Here is a 19,547-nt window from a genome sequence, read left to right as displayed (position 1 = left end):
ATTCAAATGATTGTTTTTTGGAATGAGAATTTGTTCATAACCTCAACTTAGATTACAAGTTACACCAGGGTTGATTTCATGAAGACTGAATTTCCTAGCCCAAAATGCTAGTTGTGACATCATCCCCCCGTTAGAGGGAATTTCGTACCAAAATTCTTTTTGAAAGATAGAACCATGAACGAGAGAATAGGTGAGGGTACTTCTGCTTCATCTGGTCTTTACGTTCCCATGTGAATCCCGGTCCACGCTTTGCGTTCCATCGAACCTTCACAGTCGGGATGCGGCTTTGTTTTGTACGCTCCATTTCCCTGTCCATTATCTCTACCGGCTCTTCGACGGACAGGAGATTCTCGTTTATCTCGATCTCATCCAAGGAGATGGTGAGTGTTTCATCTGATAGGCACCTTTTTTTTAATTTTGATACGTGGGATGTTGGGTGTACGTCGTTAAGTTCTGAGGGTAGCGGTAGTCTGTAGGCCACTAGACCGATCCAGAAAAGAATCTCGAACGGCCCGATGTATCGTGGGTTTAGCTTGCCCCACTTTCCAACTTGGATCTTCCTTTTCTAGGGAGAGTCCTTCTATATCACCCGCTCTCCTACTTGAAATTCCATAGGCTTTTACCGTTTATCAGCATCGCTCTTCTGTCGGTCTCGCGATGCTTGGGGTCGTGCCTTCATTTGAACTATTATCTCCGTCGTTTCCCGAATGATCTCGGAGTCTGTAAGAGTGTTGTTCAGTGCTTGTCCTCTTGCTAGTTGGGTGTTGGTCATCTCAGTCCAACACAGAGGTATTCTGCCTTCACGTCCTCTATGGTGAGGTGGATTGATGGTCATGGTTAATGAGGATCGTGTACTGGACGTCCCGAAAGTAGTACCTCTAAACCCTAAAGTGAACACTATTATCGCTAGGGTTAAGGTCGTGTGATGTAGTTGGCCTCATACGTTTTAGGCTGCCATTGGAGCTTCTTACTGTGGGATTCTGAACTGGTAGGATGTTGATCTTTGCTTGTTTCTGGGGGGGGATCGAGCAAGTCTTCGTTTCGGGATGGGGGATATTGATCCTCAAGTATGGGTTCGTTTGATTCTTAGTAGTCAGTGGTCCTATGGATACTTAGCCTTTCCTCTTTATGAGTTGGATAGGCGTTCTCTGAGGTTCAAGTCTTGGTTTGGTAACTCTCATACTCTCGGGGTCATTCCCTTGACCGGATGGCTTCAGTGTTTTTTTTATATATTTTTCACGGACTCGGAGTTGATGATAACCGGGTCTTAGATCTATTTTAGAGAAATAACTAACTCCTTGAAGCTGATCGAATAGATCATCAATTCGTGGAATTGGATACCGGTTCGTGATGGTAAGTTTATTCAATTCCCTATAGTCGATGCACATTCTGAAGAATCCATCTTTTTTCTTGACAAACAAGACCGGAACTCCTCATGGTGAGAAACTCGGCTTGTTGAATCCTTTATCCAGAGGTTCACTTAGCTGGCTCGATAATTCTGGCATTTCGGCGGGGCTAACCTGTAGGGTGATTTGGCAATTGATATTTCTCCAGGTTCAAGATCAATTCGGAATTTAACCTGCCTCTAGGAAAGTATTCATGGGAGATCTTCAAGGAATACACCAGGGAGGTCTCGCACTTCCGGGATATCATTGATGTCCGTCTCTTCTTTTTGCTTATCCACCACGTGAGCGAGAAATGTATAATTCTTTTTGTGCATGGCACTTTTGTGCCTTAATGCACGAGATAAGACGAGGATTTACGTCAGGCTTGTCGCCGTAGAAGATTAGGGTTTCTTGGTTAGGGAGATGAAGGCGAACGACCTTCTCGTGGCACATAATGTCGGCATGGTGGGGCTTAACCAATCCATGCCTATAATCACATAAAAGCTCCTAATATCTACTGGCATCAAATTGATTGGGTATGAATGATTATTTAACGTGAGAGTGCACCCTATGTATATATATCTTTTGTGGTTTCGGTTTTTCCATCATTATCGTGGGGGTAGAAAGGAGTGCAGTGTCTTTCGCCTAAATGTTAGCATGCCTAGTTGTTAGAGAGTGTTCAATGATTTGTTGTTATGGTTGAAAGAGTTTTTATTCAGTTGAGATAACAATTTAGTGATTCTTAATTGATTTGGTAAAAGTTTGGTGCTTAACTATTGTTATTCTAGAACGTACCAAGAATTTAGGTAGGATTCCTTTTTGTTTCTTCACGTCCAATTGTTACATTTCTCCTGCTTCCCCGTCATTACTCTTTGTTGGACAATTCCTCCTGAAATGTCCCATCTCACCGCACTTGTGGCATACTGGCTTTATTCTAGATACAAAGGTTGGAGTGGTGTGCTGGGTCGGAGTCTTGCAGTAACGGGCGGTGTGTCCTTTCTTGTTGCATCTATTGCAATACAGCTTCCGACAGGCCCCCTTATGATGGAAACTGCACTTGTTGCATTTTGCATGGCTTCCAACATATGGTCTCGTTGGTGTTGATGTAGTAAGTGACATGGCCGCATGGACAACAACAACATGTTGTTTCTTCGAGGACCCTTGAGTTGGCTGTCCCTTTCTCTTACTCCCCGACTCTCGCTTCCTGCTCTTAAGTTTGGGTTTGGAGTGCCTTGATAAGTTGTCACTCGTTGGTTTCCGTGGTTGTTACTTCGGCCGGAGTTGTCGACACTATTGCCACCTCTGTTGGTGTTGTTTGCGTTGAGTTGTGCCATAGCAACGGTTACGGCAACTGTTACAGCAGATTGGAATGTAGCAGAGTCCATCTGCAGGATTGGTGTCTCACGGGTATGTTTGTTATTTCTGTGGGATGACATTTTCTGCTTCATGATGACAAACAAGATCGTAAGTAACGATGGTCATTTCTGGTTGTACTCTATAAATTTCGCGTTTTGTTGTATGATTCAAAATGTTTCAACCTACATCCCTATGATGTATTTATGGTGGTAAGTAATAGTAGATTTTGCACGAATATTAAGTCTATCCATAGAGTACATAGATTATTTTGGTTTTGAGATCCTTGAGTATCTAGCGATTTCGGGGGTCCGGTTGTGCATATAAGTGAATTCGTGCAATAACATGAAATAAGGAAAACACATAATTGTTCCATTAGTAAATACCATCTTAGTATGCGAAAGAGAATCATAACGAATAGTAGTGGGGGGGGGGGAAGCTGATCCTAATCGCGGTGAGAAGGGTCTGGTGGGGTAATCAAATGTCAAAGTGTCGCGCCACGAGGTCAACCATCTCACTCATTTCCCTAGTGACCTCATCCCTCTCATGCTTTGCTCGCACTACTCGGGATTCTGCTGCTAAAAGTTGCTGTCTGAGGGTGGCAACCTCCTCCTCTAAGGAGCGCGTCCTATCGGTGGAAATCCTCTGGTGTTGCGGGACGGTCCTGTATCATCTCTGAAGAGTGAGGCTTGCTAGGGACTTCCTCAATGTCCCCTACTTCATCCATCTCCTCATCAGATTTCTTATACTCATAGTCCGTCTCCACATACTCCTCAGGTCCTAACCGGGCTGGGCCTGATAGTAAATGACACCCTGTTGGAATTCTTCCATGATGACTGCGCGAGAAAAGGAGGGGTGAGAAGTGTGTAAGGGGAGTGCATGTAGATAGCATTCCAAATACTCCTGTAGTATTTTATTTGTTCATGTTTGAGTTCCTTAAAGCTTTTTGGATACAAGGTAAGTTTCTAAATTCATTGCCCATCATGATCACTCCCAAACACATGTTGATCGTATTTTGAATGAATATAGTTGATCAGGCTCTATTTATCCCCAATACGACTACATAATTGTCCGGGTTTAACCACGGTGTTCAATTTCCTCCAGAGACTTTTAGTGTTATTGTATTAATGCACACCTAGGTATGTATTTTAATTATTTTGTTCAGAGTACTTTAGTCCCATTGTATTTATAGTTGCATATCTTGTATTATTAGATATGCCAGTTCACTATAAACAATGCTCTGATACCAATCTGTCACTCCCCGAACCAAACGGCGGAAACGTCCGGGGGCTCGAGTGACTTCATTCTTATAGTATCAGTGTATATAATTGAAACAAAGCATCATCATCATCATCATCATCATCACACATGCAATATTACAACTGTCATTGTTTACATCAAGTATTGTATTTCAATATTACATGCCAAAATATCCAAAGTACGGTGATAACAAAACACAACAAAATATCCAGGTATTCTAGCTGACCAACCTGCTCAACAATTTCCTGAGAATACAAGTTAATTTGAAAAGGTCAACATATATAATGTTGGTGAGTTCATAAGCATGTTTGAGTAAAATGTTTTGTATTACTTTGTAAATGCCAGAAAATCCGATATTTTCTGAAAAACGGTTTGTAATGTTTGTGTCCGATCTTGTATTAATGCATGTGTGTTAATGTTTGTAAGAGTATAAAGTGAATGATCCCAGACAACCCGATGTTGTCTGTTTATGAAAACGTTGTGATCTCAACACCTTAGGCTGGGTATTAGTGCGTGTATGTTACCATGTTATCAACAAAAATTGTATTTCCGTAAATTTTATAATGGTGTTAATTCCTCTAAGCGAGTCGTTATAACCATACTTAATAATGACAATTTCGTCTGTCATGACGTATATAAGACGCCGACTTGTTTAAGGTAAGGTTTGTCACCCTAGACTGGCCTAGTCTAACTGTAGCGAACAGCTCAGGTGTGGGGTGTCACCCCCGTATAGATCTATACACAAACTCTCGCTCTCCCTCCAGGAGACTCTGGTTATAACTACAGGTTACGGTTGTACACTCGATAGGTGCCAAACGAAGTGTCTCACAAGATCCTTAACTAAATTTACGCGAATATGAAATTGCACAGTGTATATAGTTTCCGTGTAAGTATTTAGTTTTCAAAGCCCAACGAGTACGTATGTGAATGTGTGAAGTCAACAAGCATGTAGATGGACCACTAAGGCCCAAGAAACATGTAAGGTAAACTCCAGGCCCAATAAACATGTAAAAGAACAACTAAGGCCCACTAAACATGTAAATTATATTTCAGGCCCAATAAGCATGTGAATGACGTAATTGATCCGTTGTTGTTAAGTTTAGTTGTTTACTAAAATGACAAAAAAGGCCCGCTTTTCGTAAAAAGACATTTTGGTCCTTAAAACCGAAAATTTACGATTAAGGCACATTTTTAGTAAAAAAGACACTTTTGGTCCTTTAAAACCATAAGTTTACATTTAAGGGCTTGATTTGCGTGAAATAACATTTTTAACCCCATTTTTGTCAAAAATAGCACTTTTGGCCTCAATTTTATGAAAATTGACATTTTCGGCCCAATTGTGAATAATTTATCTTTTTGACCCAAGATTTAATAAAATCACAGTTTCAGCCCTTTTTATTGAAAATTTACATTTTTGGGACAACTTTGTTTAAAGTGACACTTAAGCCCACAAAAGTCCAAAAATTTAAAATTTTGGCCCAAAAGTCATGAAAGCCCAAATAAGGCCCATTTGCGAAAATTTACACTTTTAGCCCTTTTAAAATCACAAATATCATAAAGATTCATGTTTTAAAAAAACAATTCCTTTTTGGTCCCTTAAAACCGTGAGTTATATAAATAACCTCACTTTTGAGTATTTTGTCATTTTTGGACCTCTCATGCAAGTTTTTCTTAGTTTTAAACAACTTTGAAGTGGTTTAAACCTTTTCTTTACATAATGTTGTAATAGGTGTTATGTTCTATAAATATCACCATAAGTTAGTATATTTTCAAGTTTATGAAGTTTATAACACATAACCACACTTATATCATGAAAACACACACAAAAGCATGCATATACACATAGATCTTCACAAAACAACTTGTATTCTCCCCCAAAACATAGTAAAAACCGAAAATAGGGGGTATGAACTCACATTGGTTTGATGATTTCGGTTTTTGATGAAGAATGAGAAGGATCTCGGCCCTAATAAGCTTCTTGAGTGGAGATCTTGAAGATGTGGGTGGTTCTAGAGCCTTATATAAGAAAATAAGGTTGTAAGAACAAAGATATTGCTATAGACTTGAAACAAAACAATGGGGTTTAACCAAGACTTACCGAGTTTATGAAGCTTTGAAAGAAAACTCCTTGAAGAACAAGCACCCACACGATTTCTAGAGCAAGGAAGTGATGAAGTTTCTTGAGAGTTTTTGAGAGAATTTGGTGTTTGAGTTGTGGGTGAAGTGAGGATGGTGGTGGGGGCTCTTATGGCCGTGAGTTTGGAAGAGAAGAGAGATAGAGAAGGGAGTGGTTAATACATGGGGGATTAGAGTATAGGAGTTTAGATATATGTGATGTAATTAGTATAGATATCCAACATACAATAATGAGGTGTCAACCCCTAATCCTTAATATTTTTTTATATATGGCCGAGAATAAGGGGGAAAGAAAAGAGAAAGGAGATTTTGGGCCATTTTGATTATATTCGAAATTATGTGGCCCAATATGAAAGTTTTCGGCCCATATGAGGGTTTACGGCCAAATAATGATAAAGAAAGGGAGTTTACGACCCAATAATGTTCAAGAGAGTTGTTCACGGCCCATAAAGGCCCGTGAGAATGAAATGGGTCATTTGAGGTCCAATAAGGCCCATAAAAGTGAAATGAGATATTTTAGGCCCAACATGGTCCAAAGAGTTATAGTTTCATGAAAATGGATCCAATTAGAGCCCAAATAACCAAGTTGTGAGTTAATTAGCCCATTAGGCCCAATAAATGATTTTCTAGTCCAGTAGGGTTTGAACTGGGAATTTAGGGTTTCAAACCTACTGTTGAGTATATGAGATGTATTGAATTAGGTTTTGAGCTTCACGAGTGAGTTTTGATTCAAATGATTGTTTTTGGAATGAGCATTTGTTCATAACCTCAACTTAGATTACAAGTTACACCAGGGTTGATTTCATGAAGACTGAATTTCCTAGCCAAAAATGCTAGTTGTGACAACGATCATCCTAACGAACCTCTATTGCATTGTGTAAAAAGGTACATAATGAACTAGACCTTTTCCCCCACGAGACAAAAACCAACACGGAAGACACCTTTTATCCCTGTTATCCATATTGTGTTAACAACCCGATCCTTCCTACTTTGAACATGGGAGGCCGACACACAATCACATCACATTGGATAACAATTCTAGCCACTGGTTACCTAACCCTAATGAAGGCTGCAATCCATCTGTCGATCACATCGATCACCTTCTTCTTAAGTCTCGCGACTAGAGCCGACACTACCTTGAACAAGTCCATTGAAACCTCAGAACCAACCAAGTCATTCATGTAGGTCTATACTACCAAGACTTAATTCATCATGTCCACTTGTCCCTGAACCTGAACCACTCTTCTAGTCATTTCCATAATACACGTAATGAAGAAAACAAAGCAAAACGAATACATAGTGCTACTCATACTACCTACCCCTCTACTAGTGCCTATTCTACCTTCCACAACTATCCATACTCATTCCAAGAATTTCCCCAAAGTTCCCAAATCACTAAACATGACTACCACAAATAAATTTAACATACATGTATGTGTCCAAACGAGCACATACAACAATTCTTCCTAAACTCCTGTAGGATTTTCACATCTCTATCAGGCGCCCTAACCATAACTATTTGCTTTACCAAGAACATACTAAATTTCCTAGACAATCATTCTAGGATTCCTCCTACTTCACCCTGTTAATAGTCGGGAAATAAACTTCTACCAATCTTAACTAACTAATCGACGAATACAATTTCATGCCACTAAAATTAAACAATCATTCAACTAAATGATCTTACATTACAATGGTTGGACTCAAACAAGAGCTACCCAGTAAATCCAAATCAATCCTTCTAAAACTATTTAATTCGAGGAGCATGAAAGCTAAAGAATTCACTAAATAACTAATTAATATTAATATAGGTTTCAAACAACACATAATAAGCAATTCCTAGGCTACAATTCTTCTTAAATATCAGGCAATTCTAACTTGCAATTCATGAAAGATCCTTATTCTACTTACTAGCATGCATTTCTAACAATTCATATATCAACAAATATAGAACATATGAATATTTTAGGAATCACTTTCCTTTCTGAGCTCCGGATGACTGTATACACAACATCTTTCCTAATTTGTATAAAATTATTTTCCATAAAAGGCCGTATACAACTTTTTTCTAAAAAGTCTGTATAAATTTCTCGGATCCTAGTTTGATTATTGGAATCGCACGAGTGTTTATCCATCCCTCAAACCAATGCTATGATACCAACTTGTAACGTCCCGATTTTTATAACAAAATTTTCACTTTTAAAAGACAATATTATTGGGAATTTTAGGTTATAAAATTATTGTACATGCGAAATTTCACTTAACTCTTAAGGGTACATGCAACCTGCAATGGATCTATGTCTTTTTCACATCTAATGGAAACATACTTAAGAAAATATTAAACTAAAACCCTGTGAATCGAATTCATAGTTAAAGATACATACCTTTTGTTTATTACAATCAAGGTAATCAAAACCTTGTTGTCACCTTGGAAAACCTAGCTCCAAAAGTACGCGAGCCTCTAATGTTTCACACCCACAACACAAGAAACACTAGGATTTAGAGGAGAGAAACAGGGGAGAGGATGGATTTTCGGATTTCACTCTTGGAAAAGGTCAACCGAAAATGCAAGGGGTTAAGGCCCTATTTATAGCTGCCAAAGGATCCCAGAAACCCTAAATTTGAATTCAAAATAATAATATTTTAGTCCAGTAATTATCTAGTTCATTATTCATCCTTTAGAGGCTTCTAGAAACCCTGCTCAAAACCGTCCACCCTATGGAAGGTTCTGGATCCTCTCCATTGTCTGCTAGTTAACCATCCTCCGTCGTGAAATCAAATAAGTCCAAGAATAATGTCAAGTCTTCTCGTTCTCAACCTGCTAAATCAGATAGTGTATTGCAAAATCCTCCTATTGATTCTTTGCAACTTATTACTATCTCGCATGAAGAACTTATCACTATGTCTTCCCCTGTTCGTTTTTCCTCACCTATTATATATAATGATATTGATTCTTTCCCTACTAATTAAATGTTCTCTTTTAGCTCATTTAATATCAATAATCTATTTTCTACCTCCTCCATGTTAATCCTAAAGATTTCAAGATTTCTTCATTAACGTGCTCTTTACTGTTTTGCAGGTCTAACAATTTTTTTTTGCAAGTTTACTTATGTAGATTTTCCAAACATGAATCTAACGGACTAGATGGTTATGACGAAACTGCTGAGAAAACTTCTCGGAGACAAAGTTTTGTAGGAAACGTTGCGAAACAATCTATATTTCTTGTTATGCTACATTGAAGACATGTCAACAAGAGACTGTGCGCTTGGACAATACATTGGTTATATGTCTGTTCCTCAAAACAAAACTCTTGAACATATTCAATCTCGCACTGTTGGAGAAATCGTTCTAACTCCTGACCCAAGGGTAGAGATTGAACTCAAAATATGGCATACTAATTTTCGTGTGAATGTATGAGAAGCATTTATACCCTACAACCTTTCTTAAATGAAGCTATTGTGAAGATTTCCATTAGCGAGCAAAACTTTGTATCAACTCGAATGAAGACTTCAAACCAAAGATTACTGCCTCTACGAAGATTCATCCTCAACTGAAGAACACTAATCCAACGAAGAATCATCCTCAACTGCGAATGTATGAGAAGCATGTATGTATGTGTGTGTGTGTGTGTATATATATATATATATATATATATATATATATATATATATAATATGGTGTGACCTTAGGAGAATGTGTGACAAACGATTATTCCTTGTATTGTAATCCTCTGAATCTGTTTCTGATTTCCTCGCTCATATTCTTCCTGAATATTGGAGCCTATTGATATAAAAAGTATTATTGAAAAATTATTCAATATTGTTGATTATTATTACACATTTTAGTTGCCATTGTTAATTGGTTTTATGTCTCAATAGCCTCTAAAAACTTCTTGCTTCGTGTGGAGAACGGGCCTTGAAAGGATTCCAACCAATTAGTTTTCGTGGTGTAAACATTGTCACTACAACCTATAACATATGCGTTAGTGGCGAGGAGACAGTTGGTCACCTGTTGGCGTCTTTTTTCTTTACACACACTATAAGAGAATGGATTTTTAAGGGGTATTGTATTTTTCACAAATTTTATCCAAGCGTTAAGGGCATTCTTGACTTTGCAACAAATTGAGACCACTCCCGAAAAAAACACAAGTTTTAATTGGCAATTTTCTACAGAATGCTCTGGTAAATTTGGATTGCAAGAAATGACAACATTTTTAAAGAGTTCATTCATCTCCTACAAAAATCACGGGGTGATGTTATTGTTTTGGTGTTAGTTGGGTAAAAATGATATTGTAATTGTGCTAGGTTGGTGTTGCATTTCTTTGTGATGTTTATATTCTTGTTGTCCTTGTCTAGTTCCGTGCTAGGCTTGGATCCTTTTTTGCTTATAAAATTTTCAACCGGTTAAAAAAAAGTAAGTTTAAGAAGTTTACATCTTTCATGATCACAATTAATTTTCTTTAGAATATATAAAATTTGGTAGCTGCTAAATAAACAACTCATATACACCCTATTTTGAAAGTCAAACTATTTTTTCTTAAAAAACACCCTATTTAATAGCTATATTGGGTACCTAAAAAAGTTCAAACATAAAAAGCTGTGTCTCGTAAATTGTATATATAATAAAGGGATTACATTAATATCAATTTAACTAATAACAACTTATGTTTTATTATAAAAAAGATAGGTTAACATTAATCTAACCATCTAATACAGTTTAGGTAAAATTTCTAACTTTGTTTATTATTTCAGGATTTAAAATATAAATGTGGTTGTTAAAGTCCAACCACCGTCATCATCGCCGACGGCTAGCAGCACCGCCGCCAGAAAAGTGTAAAACATCGAGAGAGAGAGAGAGAGAGAGATAGAGACAGATCAATCAATGAGAGAGATAGGGAACGAGTTATGGTAATCATGACTGACGGCAAGCATCACCGCCGCCGGAGGCGTCGTCTAGATCTCCGGTGCCGGAAAAGAGAAAACGTGGAAAGAGACAGATCGAAGAAAAAACAGATAGGGAGAGGTTCATGGTGGTGGCGATGCTCTGGTTGCATGGACTCTTCGTCGGAGGTCTGATGTCGGCGATTCTCCGGTGGCATCAAGTCGTCGGCGGCTGCTGTGCTCCGGCAGATGGGGGACGGCTGTTGCTCTTTCACAGCAAATACATTGCAAAATGATAATATTTTGTGGTTTTAGGGTTTTGTGTATTAAATGGATAAATGGGTTGAACATCGGATAATTGGCCTGGACATTTTAACTGGGCTAACCTTTAAGTGGTTTGACCACTTAATATGATAAATCATTTTTTAAAATAAATCATTTTTTTAAACTAAATGAATTGTTGCTTTTTGTTTTTTTAAAATAAATTAGCTTTTTAGATAAGTGGACATTAGACATTTCAAGCACGACTGCCATTGATTTTGATTTTTAAAAGTTAATCAGCTTTTAAAAACATATATGTTTATTTTTAATTAGTTATTTTATATTATTTTAGTTTTTTTAACAAATTTTTTTGTTATGTTCATAGTTTTATCGAAAAGATGGCGAATTTTTACAGGGCAAACTCAAATGAAGGCAACGAGTTCTCTATGGGGATGTCACCATTTTTCACCGAACGGGTATAATACTTATCATGATATTAATTTTTTTAATCATTGTAATGTTCACTAGTTATTAACAGATATTATTTGAATTTTAGGTGTTCGATTCTCTAAATGAATTGATGGGATGGGTACAAAACAGAGCATTTTCTCTTGGTTATGTTATCGTTAGAAGAAGATCAAAGAAAAATGAAAATGGTGTGGTGTCTTATGTCACACTTATTTGTGATCGTGGTGGTGAATACAAAATTAAAGCAACAAGTAAAAATTCCGGCACCAAAAAAATCAATTGTCCATTTAAATTGGTAGGTTTGTATATAAAACAATTTGATGGTTGGACATTGAGGGTGAAATGTGATCAACATAACCATCCACCTGCACAACATATGGAAGGACATGCTTATGCTAGGCGGTTGAAAGAAAACGAAAAAAAGTTGGTGGCTGACTTGACAAGTCAGAATGTTGAACCACGCAACATACTCTCGATACTAAAAGAGCATGATGAGAATAATGTTTCTATACTCAAAACCATATACAATGCACAGTACAAGCTTTTCTCGTCCCAAAATGATGGAAAAACTCCGATGCAGGTATAATATTTCAACAAGTATATTTTACATATAATTTATATATTGAATTTTATTAATTAACGATATTTCAATGTAGGTTCTTTTGGGAATTTTGAATGATAAAAAATTTGTTATCGAGTTTTCCGTAAATAATATTTCAAATGAATTGGAAAACCTGTTTTTCATTCATCCACTGTCGTTAGATATATGGCAAGCATTTCCACACGTTTTGATTATTGATGCAACATACAAAACAAACAAATATGCTATGCCTTTTGTTGAGATTGTTGGAGTAACTTCAACCAACAAGACATTTAGCATTGCTTTTGCCTTTATCATTAACGAAAAGGAGGAAAGTTATAAGTGGGTGTTAACGTGTCTAAGGTTGACACTAGAAAAGTGCATGCAACCACGCGTTATAGTGACGGACAGAGAGTTGGCATTGGTGAATGCATGCCAACAAGTTTTCCCTTATGCAACTCGCTTACTTTGTCGATGGCACAGTACCGAAAATATTAGAAAGCATTGTAAGACGCTAATCCCATCGAAAGCTTTGTGGAAATCCTTTCGTGCTATGTGGAGTATACTTGTTGACTCTCCAACATGGACATCGTACACCGAAAACTACAGAAAACTACAATCAATGTTAAGAGAACATGAAGGTACAATTCTACTTATTTTGTAACTACTTGTTTATAAATTTAGAAGGGTTTTTATACATAAATAACATTTATATGATTCCAGATGTTTTACAGTATTTGGACGATGTTTGGTTAAACAAGTATAAGGAAATGTTTGTCTCTGTTTGGATTGATCAACATTTGAACTTTGGACAACGAACCAGCAGCAGAGTTGAGGGCCAACATTCAGCGTTAAAGAAGTACTTACAAGAAAAAAATTATTCTTTAGCCAAGTTTGTTGGTGCTATTGATCGGTTTGTGAAGTCTCAACTTACAGCGATAAATGAGAGTTTTGAAAAGAGCATGATCGTCTCAAAACACGAACACAAATTTTCGTGTTTCGATTTGTTGCAGGGTAATGTTTTACTTAAAGCTCTGGATATGCTTGTAGAGGAACTTCAACGGGTACATCAAGTTGACTCTTCAAACTGTGGTTGTAAACTACAAAATAGTTGTGGCTTACCATGTGCTTGCATGCTATCAACATACTTGAACTTCGGTGGGTGCATTTGACAATTACTTTTTACATTTAAGTTATATATTGATTGTTTATATATTAATGATATTTCATTACAGGTGAGTGTATTCCATTGGAATCAATAGATGTATTCTGGAGAAAACTTAAAATTTCACCGTCAATTCCTATGGAAAATGAGGATATATGTGGTGATGGTAAATTTGAAGTGTTTAAAGAAACCTACAATAAGCAACCGGAAGCTCTGAAAAAAAGCATGATGAGAAAGTTACTAGATATATTCCAGCCTAGTAAAACACACATTAGAGAACCCGCAATTTAAAAAAATACACGTGGACGACCAAGTTTGAAGAAACAAAAACAAAAACAAACTGATTCTATCAATCAAGCTCCTAGAAGACGCAGCTTTTCAACCATGCCAAAATTTTTTGAGTTGAACAATAGGGAACCGGGAAGACATAGTTCATACATAACCACAATTCCAGACTTGAATGAAATTCCAGACTTGAAAGAAGAGCCAGACTTGAATGAAATTCCAGACTTGAAGGAAGAGCCTCAATCATGCTACAATCATCGACTAATAGATGCAATTCAAGTGATATTTCATCCTTACATCACACATATACAAGATGTAGAGGGGGATGGAAACTGTGGATTTCGAGCAATATCTGTTTGTCTTGGGTATGGTGAGAATGACTGGCTCTATGTTCAACGTCAACTACTAGACGAGTTATTGAGTTCGTACGATGCATATGCTAGAGTTTTCACTGATGGAATCGGTGAACTATATACTTCGTTGAATTTCTTAGAATCGCCGGCACCTAAAAGATACTGGTTACTTATGCCTGAAACAGGTATCCTCATTGCCAATAGATTTGGTGTAGTCCTTAATTTTTTAACCAACCAAGGCTCTCTCACTTTCTTTCCTCTTTGGAAAGGTCCGGAAGAATTTTTGTACCATCGCGTTATTACGATTTCACTTGTATATGGTAATCATTATGTGATGGTACAATTAGAAGAAGATTGCCCGCTGCCTACCATTTCAGCTTTCTGGATCCGCCACAAAGCCCCATGTGCAGCTGGATGGGAAACTATGTTCATGTCACGTCTAGAACTTTATAGACAACTGAAATCTTACAATCCTGAAACACCTTTTATAACTATAGAGGATTGTTAGAGGGTATTAATTTTCTCTCGAATTATGCATTTATGTATTCATGAAGGATTGCTAATGCTACTGTTTTTTGCATCATATTTTTGTTTTTATGTATTCATTTATATTTAATTATTAAATAATATACAAATATATATACGTTATTAATCTATATTAATTAAAGCTAAATAATTAATCATTTATATTTAATTTATATATATATATATATATATATATATATATATATATATATATATATTTATGTTTTAATTACTCCAAAAAGAAAATATAAATAAAAAGTAAAGAAAATAAAAATAAAAAGAATGCACGTGAATTAAAAAAAAAAACAAAAAGTAGGGTATACAAACTTCAAGGCATTCCCATAAAATTTTACTTTTAATCTAATGTCATTTATTGTTTCTAATCTAAAATTCTTATGTAGCATTTTCGAGAGGAAGTCGAAAAGGGGGAAGCTTTCTGTAAAGTTGAGCTGAATTTCTAAGGAGTTTTTGTAAATATACCCCCTCTCATATTCTAATGAATCAAAATTTATGATATGAATTTTTGTGTGTGTAATATTGGTAAGAAGGTTCATGCAAGAGGAACGTGGAATTTTTTACTATTATATCCCCAATAAGTTTTTATATTTTGTTACATGATATGTAAAAAATTATGTAGATTACAATGTTGTTAGAGAATACATACATTATTAGAGGTAAAACATCTATATCAATAGATATTCTTTGACGATGCATTGGATGATTGATTTAAAGAAGATTTGAGGAAGACAAAGATGAAAAATGAAAGAAACATATTTACTATTATATATTTATTTTATTTTATGTTAAAAGCTATTTTATATAAAAAATGTTATTCAATATCGGAAAATAAAAAATTAAGATATAAAGGTAAAGTAGTTAATTATTTATTTATTTTTATAAATGTTAATGATATTTATATATAATGATAAGTTTTTTTTAGGGATAATGACATAAAAGGGTAATATATTTTTTGATTTGTACACATTTGCTCACTGAGTTTTTTTTCGTCCATATTTACCCCTTCAACTTGTTAAACTGTATACATTCAGTCCTTATGACCGGCTACTCCAGGTTAGCCGGTAAAAATGACCTAACAGGGTAATATATTTCTCACTTTGTACATATTTAGTCTTTAATATTTTTGTACACATTTAGTCTTTAATAATTTTTTTGTTGCAAAATAAGTCATTTTTATTTTTGTACTCATTCAGTATTTATAAATAATTTATTTAGGTTTTTCTCACGACATCTTACGTGTGACAGTCATTAATGAAATGTTTTGGGGATTTTGATGCTTATATCCATCGTGATCTCGATTAATTGGTTGCTTAGGTCATGTGTTCTGAACGTCATACGATCTCGGGTTTTAACGATCTTTATATCCATGCGTTCGTATTTTAGTCTACTACAACTTTCGTTTAGATTACTCCCGTTAAAAATTAATATATTTTTACTTACGATCTTTATATCCATATGTTTTTTATGAATACATGTATGAATGTTTTTTATATAAAATCGTAAGTTAAAATATATTACATTTTAACGGGAGTAATCTTAACGAAAGTTATAGTAGCCTGAAAAAACGAACACGTGGATATAAAGATCGTTAAAATATGATATCGTATGAAGAAGTTACGACGTTCATAACACAAGACCTAAGCCAAACCACAAGATCTACGCAACCAAGCAGTCGAGATCGTGATGGACATAAGCATCAACAATCCCAAATACCTCATTAATTATTGTCACCCGTAAGATGTGAGAAAACTTAAATAAATCATTCATAAGTATTGTACAATACAAAAAAATGAATTATTTTGAAACAAAAAAATATTAAGAACTAAATGTGTACAAAAATATTAAGGACTAAATGTGTACAAAAATATTAAGGACTAAATAAAAAATATATTCCCTTATTAAGTCATTTTTTCCGGCTAATCTGGAGTAACCGGTCATAAGGACTGAATGTGTACAGTTTAACAAGTTGAAGGGGTAAATGTGAACGAAGAAAAACTCAGTGACCAAATATGTACAAAACGAAAAATATATTATACTTTTAAGTCATTATCCATTTTTTTATAAACAAACTTGGTATGATTTTGAAAAAACATTAAAAAAAACTTATAGAATAAGCCAAATTTATGCACATTCGCTATTATTTTTTATATATTTTTTCAAAATCATAATCATATTCCCCCATGCCACTATGTTCCGTCACACCATGACACTCTCCTGAAGACCATATGAGCAGTCAAAGGTCCCATAAACGCTGAGCTATGATCCAATGCGGTCGCCTTCACAGGTTTTATCTTGCTCCCTCCTCGATCATACATCCTAACCACTCAACAGTAAACGTCATCATAGTTATCTGCCACGTAAACCGAAGTAGTAAAATAAGGTTTTAAAATCCGTGTTTGAATCACATTTTCAAGTCCATTTTCCATCGCTTTTTGATAAAAAGCATCATCCAATTCAAATGTACAATAATAGTGTGAGCAGTGATTTGCTGCCGCCGACGGAGACAATTGCCGTGACATAGACGCCGTCTCCGCCGTGGATGGGCCAGTCACACTCAATTACAACCGGAATTGCAAATCGCCGAAGAGATAACGTCGTCGATCACAGTTGCAGATCGATGGCGATAGCGCCTAAAGATCCCAAGGAACTTCGTTCGTTTTTAACGGAGGAAAATGTTCAGGAGGAAGAATGTGATTCCGGAGATATATCAATTCTTCCAGACGCGTGTCTGGCTTGCATTTTCCAGTTACTCGGATCCGGCGATCGGAAGCAATGTTCACTCGTTTGCCGGCGGTGGCTTGAAATCGAGGGACAGAGTCGTCACCGTCTCTCTCTCAACGCTGAATCGGAACTAATTTCCGTCGTTCCGTCTCTCTTCTCTCGATTTGACTCCGTCACGAAACTCTCCCTCAAATGTGACCGTAGATCCGTGAGCATCGGTGACGAAGGGCTAATTTTAATCTCTCAACGTTGCCAAAACCTTACGCGCCTCAAACTCCGATCATGCCGACAATTAACGGACTTAGGGATGATCAGTTTTGCGAAGAACTGCAAAGGTTTGAAGAGGCTTTCGTGTGGATCTTGCACTTTCGGTGCTAAAGGAATGAACGCTATCCTCGATAACTGCTCGGCTCTAGAAGAATTATCGGTGAAGCGATTACGTGGCATCAGTGATGGAGCGGGAGCGGCAGCAGCAGCGGAACCAATTGGACCTGGTTTATCCGCATCATCTCTTAAACTCATCTGCTTGAAGGATCTCTACAATGCACAGTGTTTTGGACCACTGATAATGGGGGCGAAAAATCTCACAACACTAAAGCTGTTTAGGTGTTCCGGAGATTGGGATAAACTACTGGAGCTTGTTACCGATCACGTCGAGGGATTGATCGAAGTCCATCTGGAAAGGCTACAGGTGAGTGATGCTGGGCTCACAGCCCTTTCCCGTTGTCAAAACCTGCAAATATTGCACATCTTGAAAACACCAGATTGTTCAAATTTAGGGTTAATTTCTGTTGCTGAGAACTGTAAGCTTTTGAGGAAGCTTCACATCGATGGCTGGAAAACCAACAGAATAAACGATGAAGGGTTGATTGGCGTCTCCAAACACTGCCCTAACCTTCAGGAGCTAGTGCTTATCGGTGTTAATTCTACTCGTATCAGTCTAGAACTCCTAGCTACAAATTGCCAGAAGTTAGAGCGATTAGCATTATGTGGAAGTGAAACAATTGGGGATGCTGAGATTTCCTGCATAGCTGAGAAATGCACAGCTTTGAAGAAGCTCTGCATCAAGAGTTGCCCTGTTTCTGATCATGGTATGGAAGCACTTGCAGGTGGGTGCCCTAATTTGGTAAAAGTTAAGGTAAAGAAGTGTCGTGGAGTCACCGGTGATGGTGCTGGGTGGTTGAGGGCTAGTCGGGAGTCACTGGCTGTCAATTTGGACACCACCGAAGTTGAAAGCCAGGATGCCGCCAGTGATGGAGCGGTGGAGAACCCTCCTGCCGCCAGCGAAAGTGGTGGCGCCAGTTCTAGCAATACCACTACTAGATCAACATCATTCAAAGCTAGATTAGGGTTTATTGCTGGGAAAACCTTGAGGAAGTGGTCAAGTTTCAATGGTGGCTCTCGGAGTCAATGATTGGAAATTTTCTGGTTTGCATTATAATTCTTGTTTGACTTTTTGATTGTGTGCTTGTTTTGTGCATTTAGTCTTATGCATTCGAAAATCAGTCTGCATTTATGGCTTTTTTTTTTATTTATTTATTTATTTTTATTTTTTATTTTTTATGAAGCTTGTTATTTACTTATTTATGCATTCTAATGTTTGAAAATTTCATGATGGAAATGAGAGGAAACAAGATTTCATACATGGTTTGAAATTAAAATCAATAAATTGAAAACAAGATTTCATAAAGAAAAGGTAAATCGATGGTGTTTATCCTCTAAACAGTGCTTTATTAAGTTCAATGATACAGACACCAAAAAGGATATTGTGGATGAATACAAGAAATAATAACAGACTTTAATTGATTTGTTTATAATTACATTTAACTTTCATTTCTTTCAATTACAACATTGTACTTGAAAAAGATCTAGACAATTATAGTAATGTGACCCAAATATTGAACAATTTATTTCAAAGTTGTAATTGGAAAATACAATGTTATAATTGGATAAATTATTCAAAAGTATAAAGCTCATGTAATCGAGGCAATGAAAATAGAGATGCTATAATGCACAAATAAATGAAAGTAAACTGCTTTTTCTTGCATTTATCACAAAGAGAGTTTAGTACTGTGGTGGTGGTGGTGGATACACTCCGATGGAAGGAGGTGGTGGCCAGACCCCTGAATTTGCTGGTGGTGCCGACTGTTGAGGATA

At 36.6% G+C, this 19,547-nt stretch overlaps 1 protein-coding gene and 1 pseudogene across 1 annotated transcript; both read left to right on the top strand.

Moving 5' to 3' along the window:
- Positions 1–13,872: 13,872 nt before the first annotated feature.
- LOC145106099 (uncharacterized) lies at positions 13,873–14,634 on the top strand. Its single transcript, XM_079043144.1, has one exon. It carries the CDS (start codon positions 13,873–13,875, stop codon positions 14,632–14,634), a length of 762 nt encoding a protein of 253 aa, XP_078899270.1.
- A 2,442-nt stretch (positions 14,635–17,076) lies between these two features.
- LOC145108529 (F-box protein At1g47056 pseudogene) lies at positions 17,077–18,953 on the top strand (annotated as a pseudogene).
- The last annotated feature ends 594 nt before the right edge of the window (positions 18,954–19,547 follow it).

This window comes from Lactuca virosa, chromosome 4 (assembly GCF_052849685.1).
Source record: "Lactuca virosa cultivar CGN04683 chromosome 4, Lactuca_virosa_CGN04683_v6, whole genome shotgun sequence".
Taxonomy (NCBI): domain Eukaryota; kingdom Viridiplantae; phylum Streptophyta; class Magnoliopsida; order Asterales; family Asteraceae; genus Lactuca; species Lactuca virosa.
Note: the sequence above shows the minus strand (reverse complement) of the source record. Positions and strands in the feature narration are given on the sequence as shown.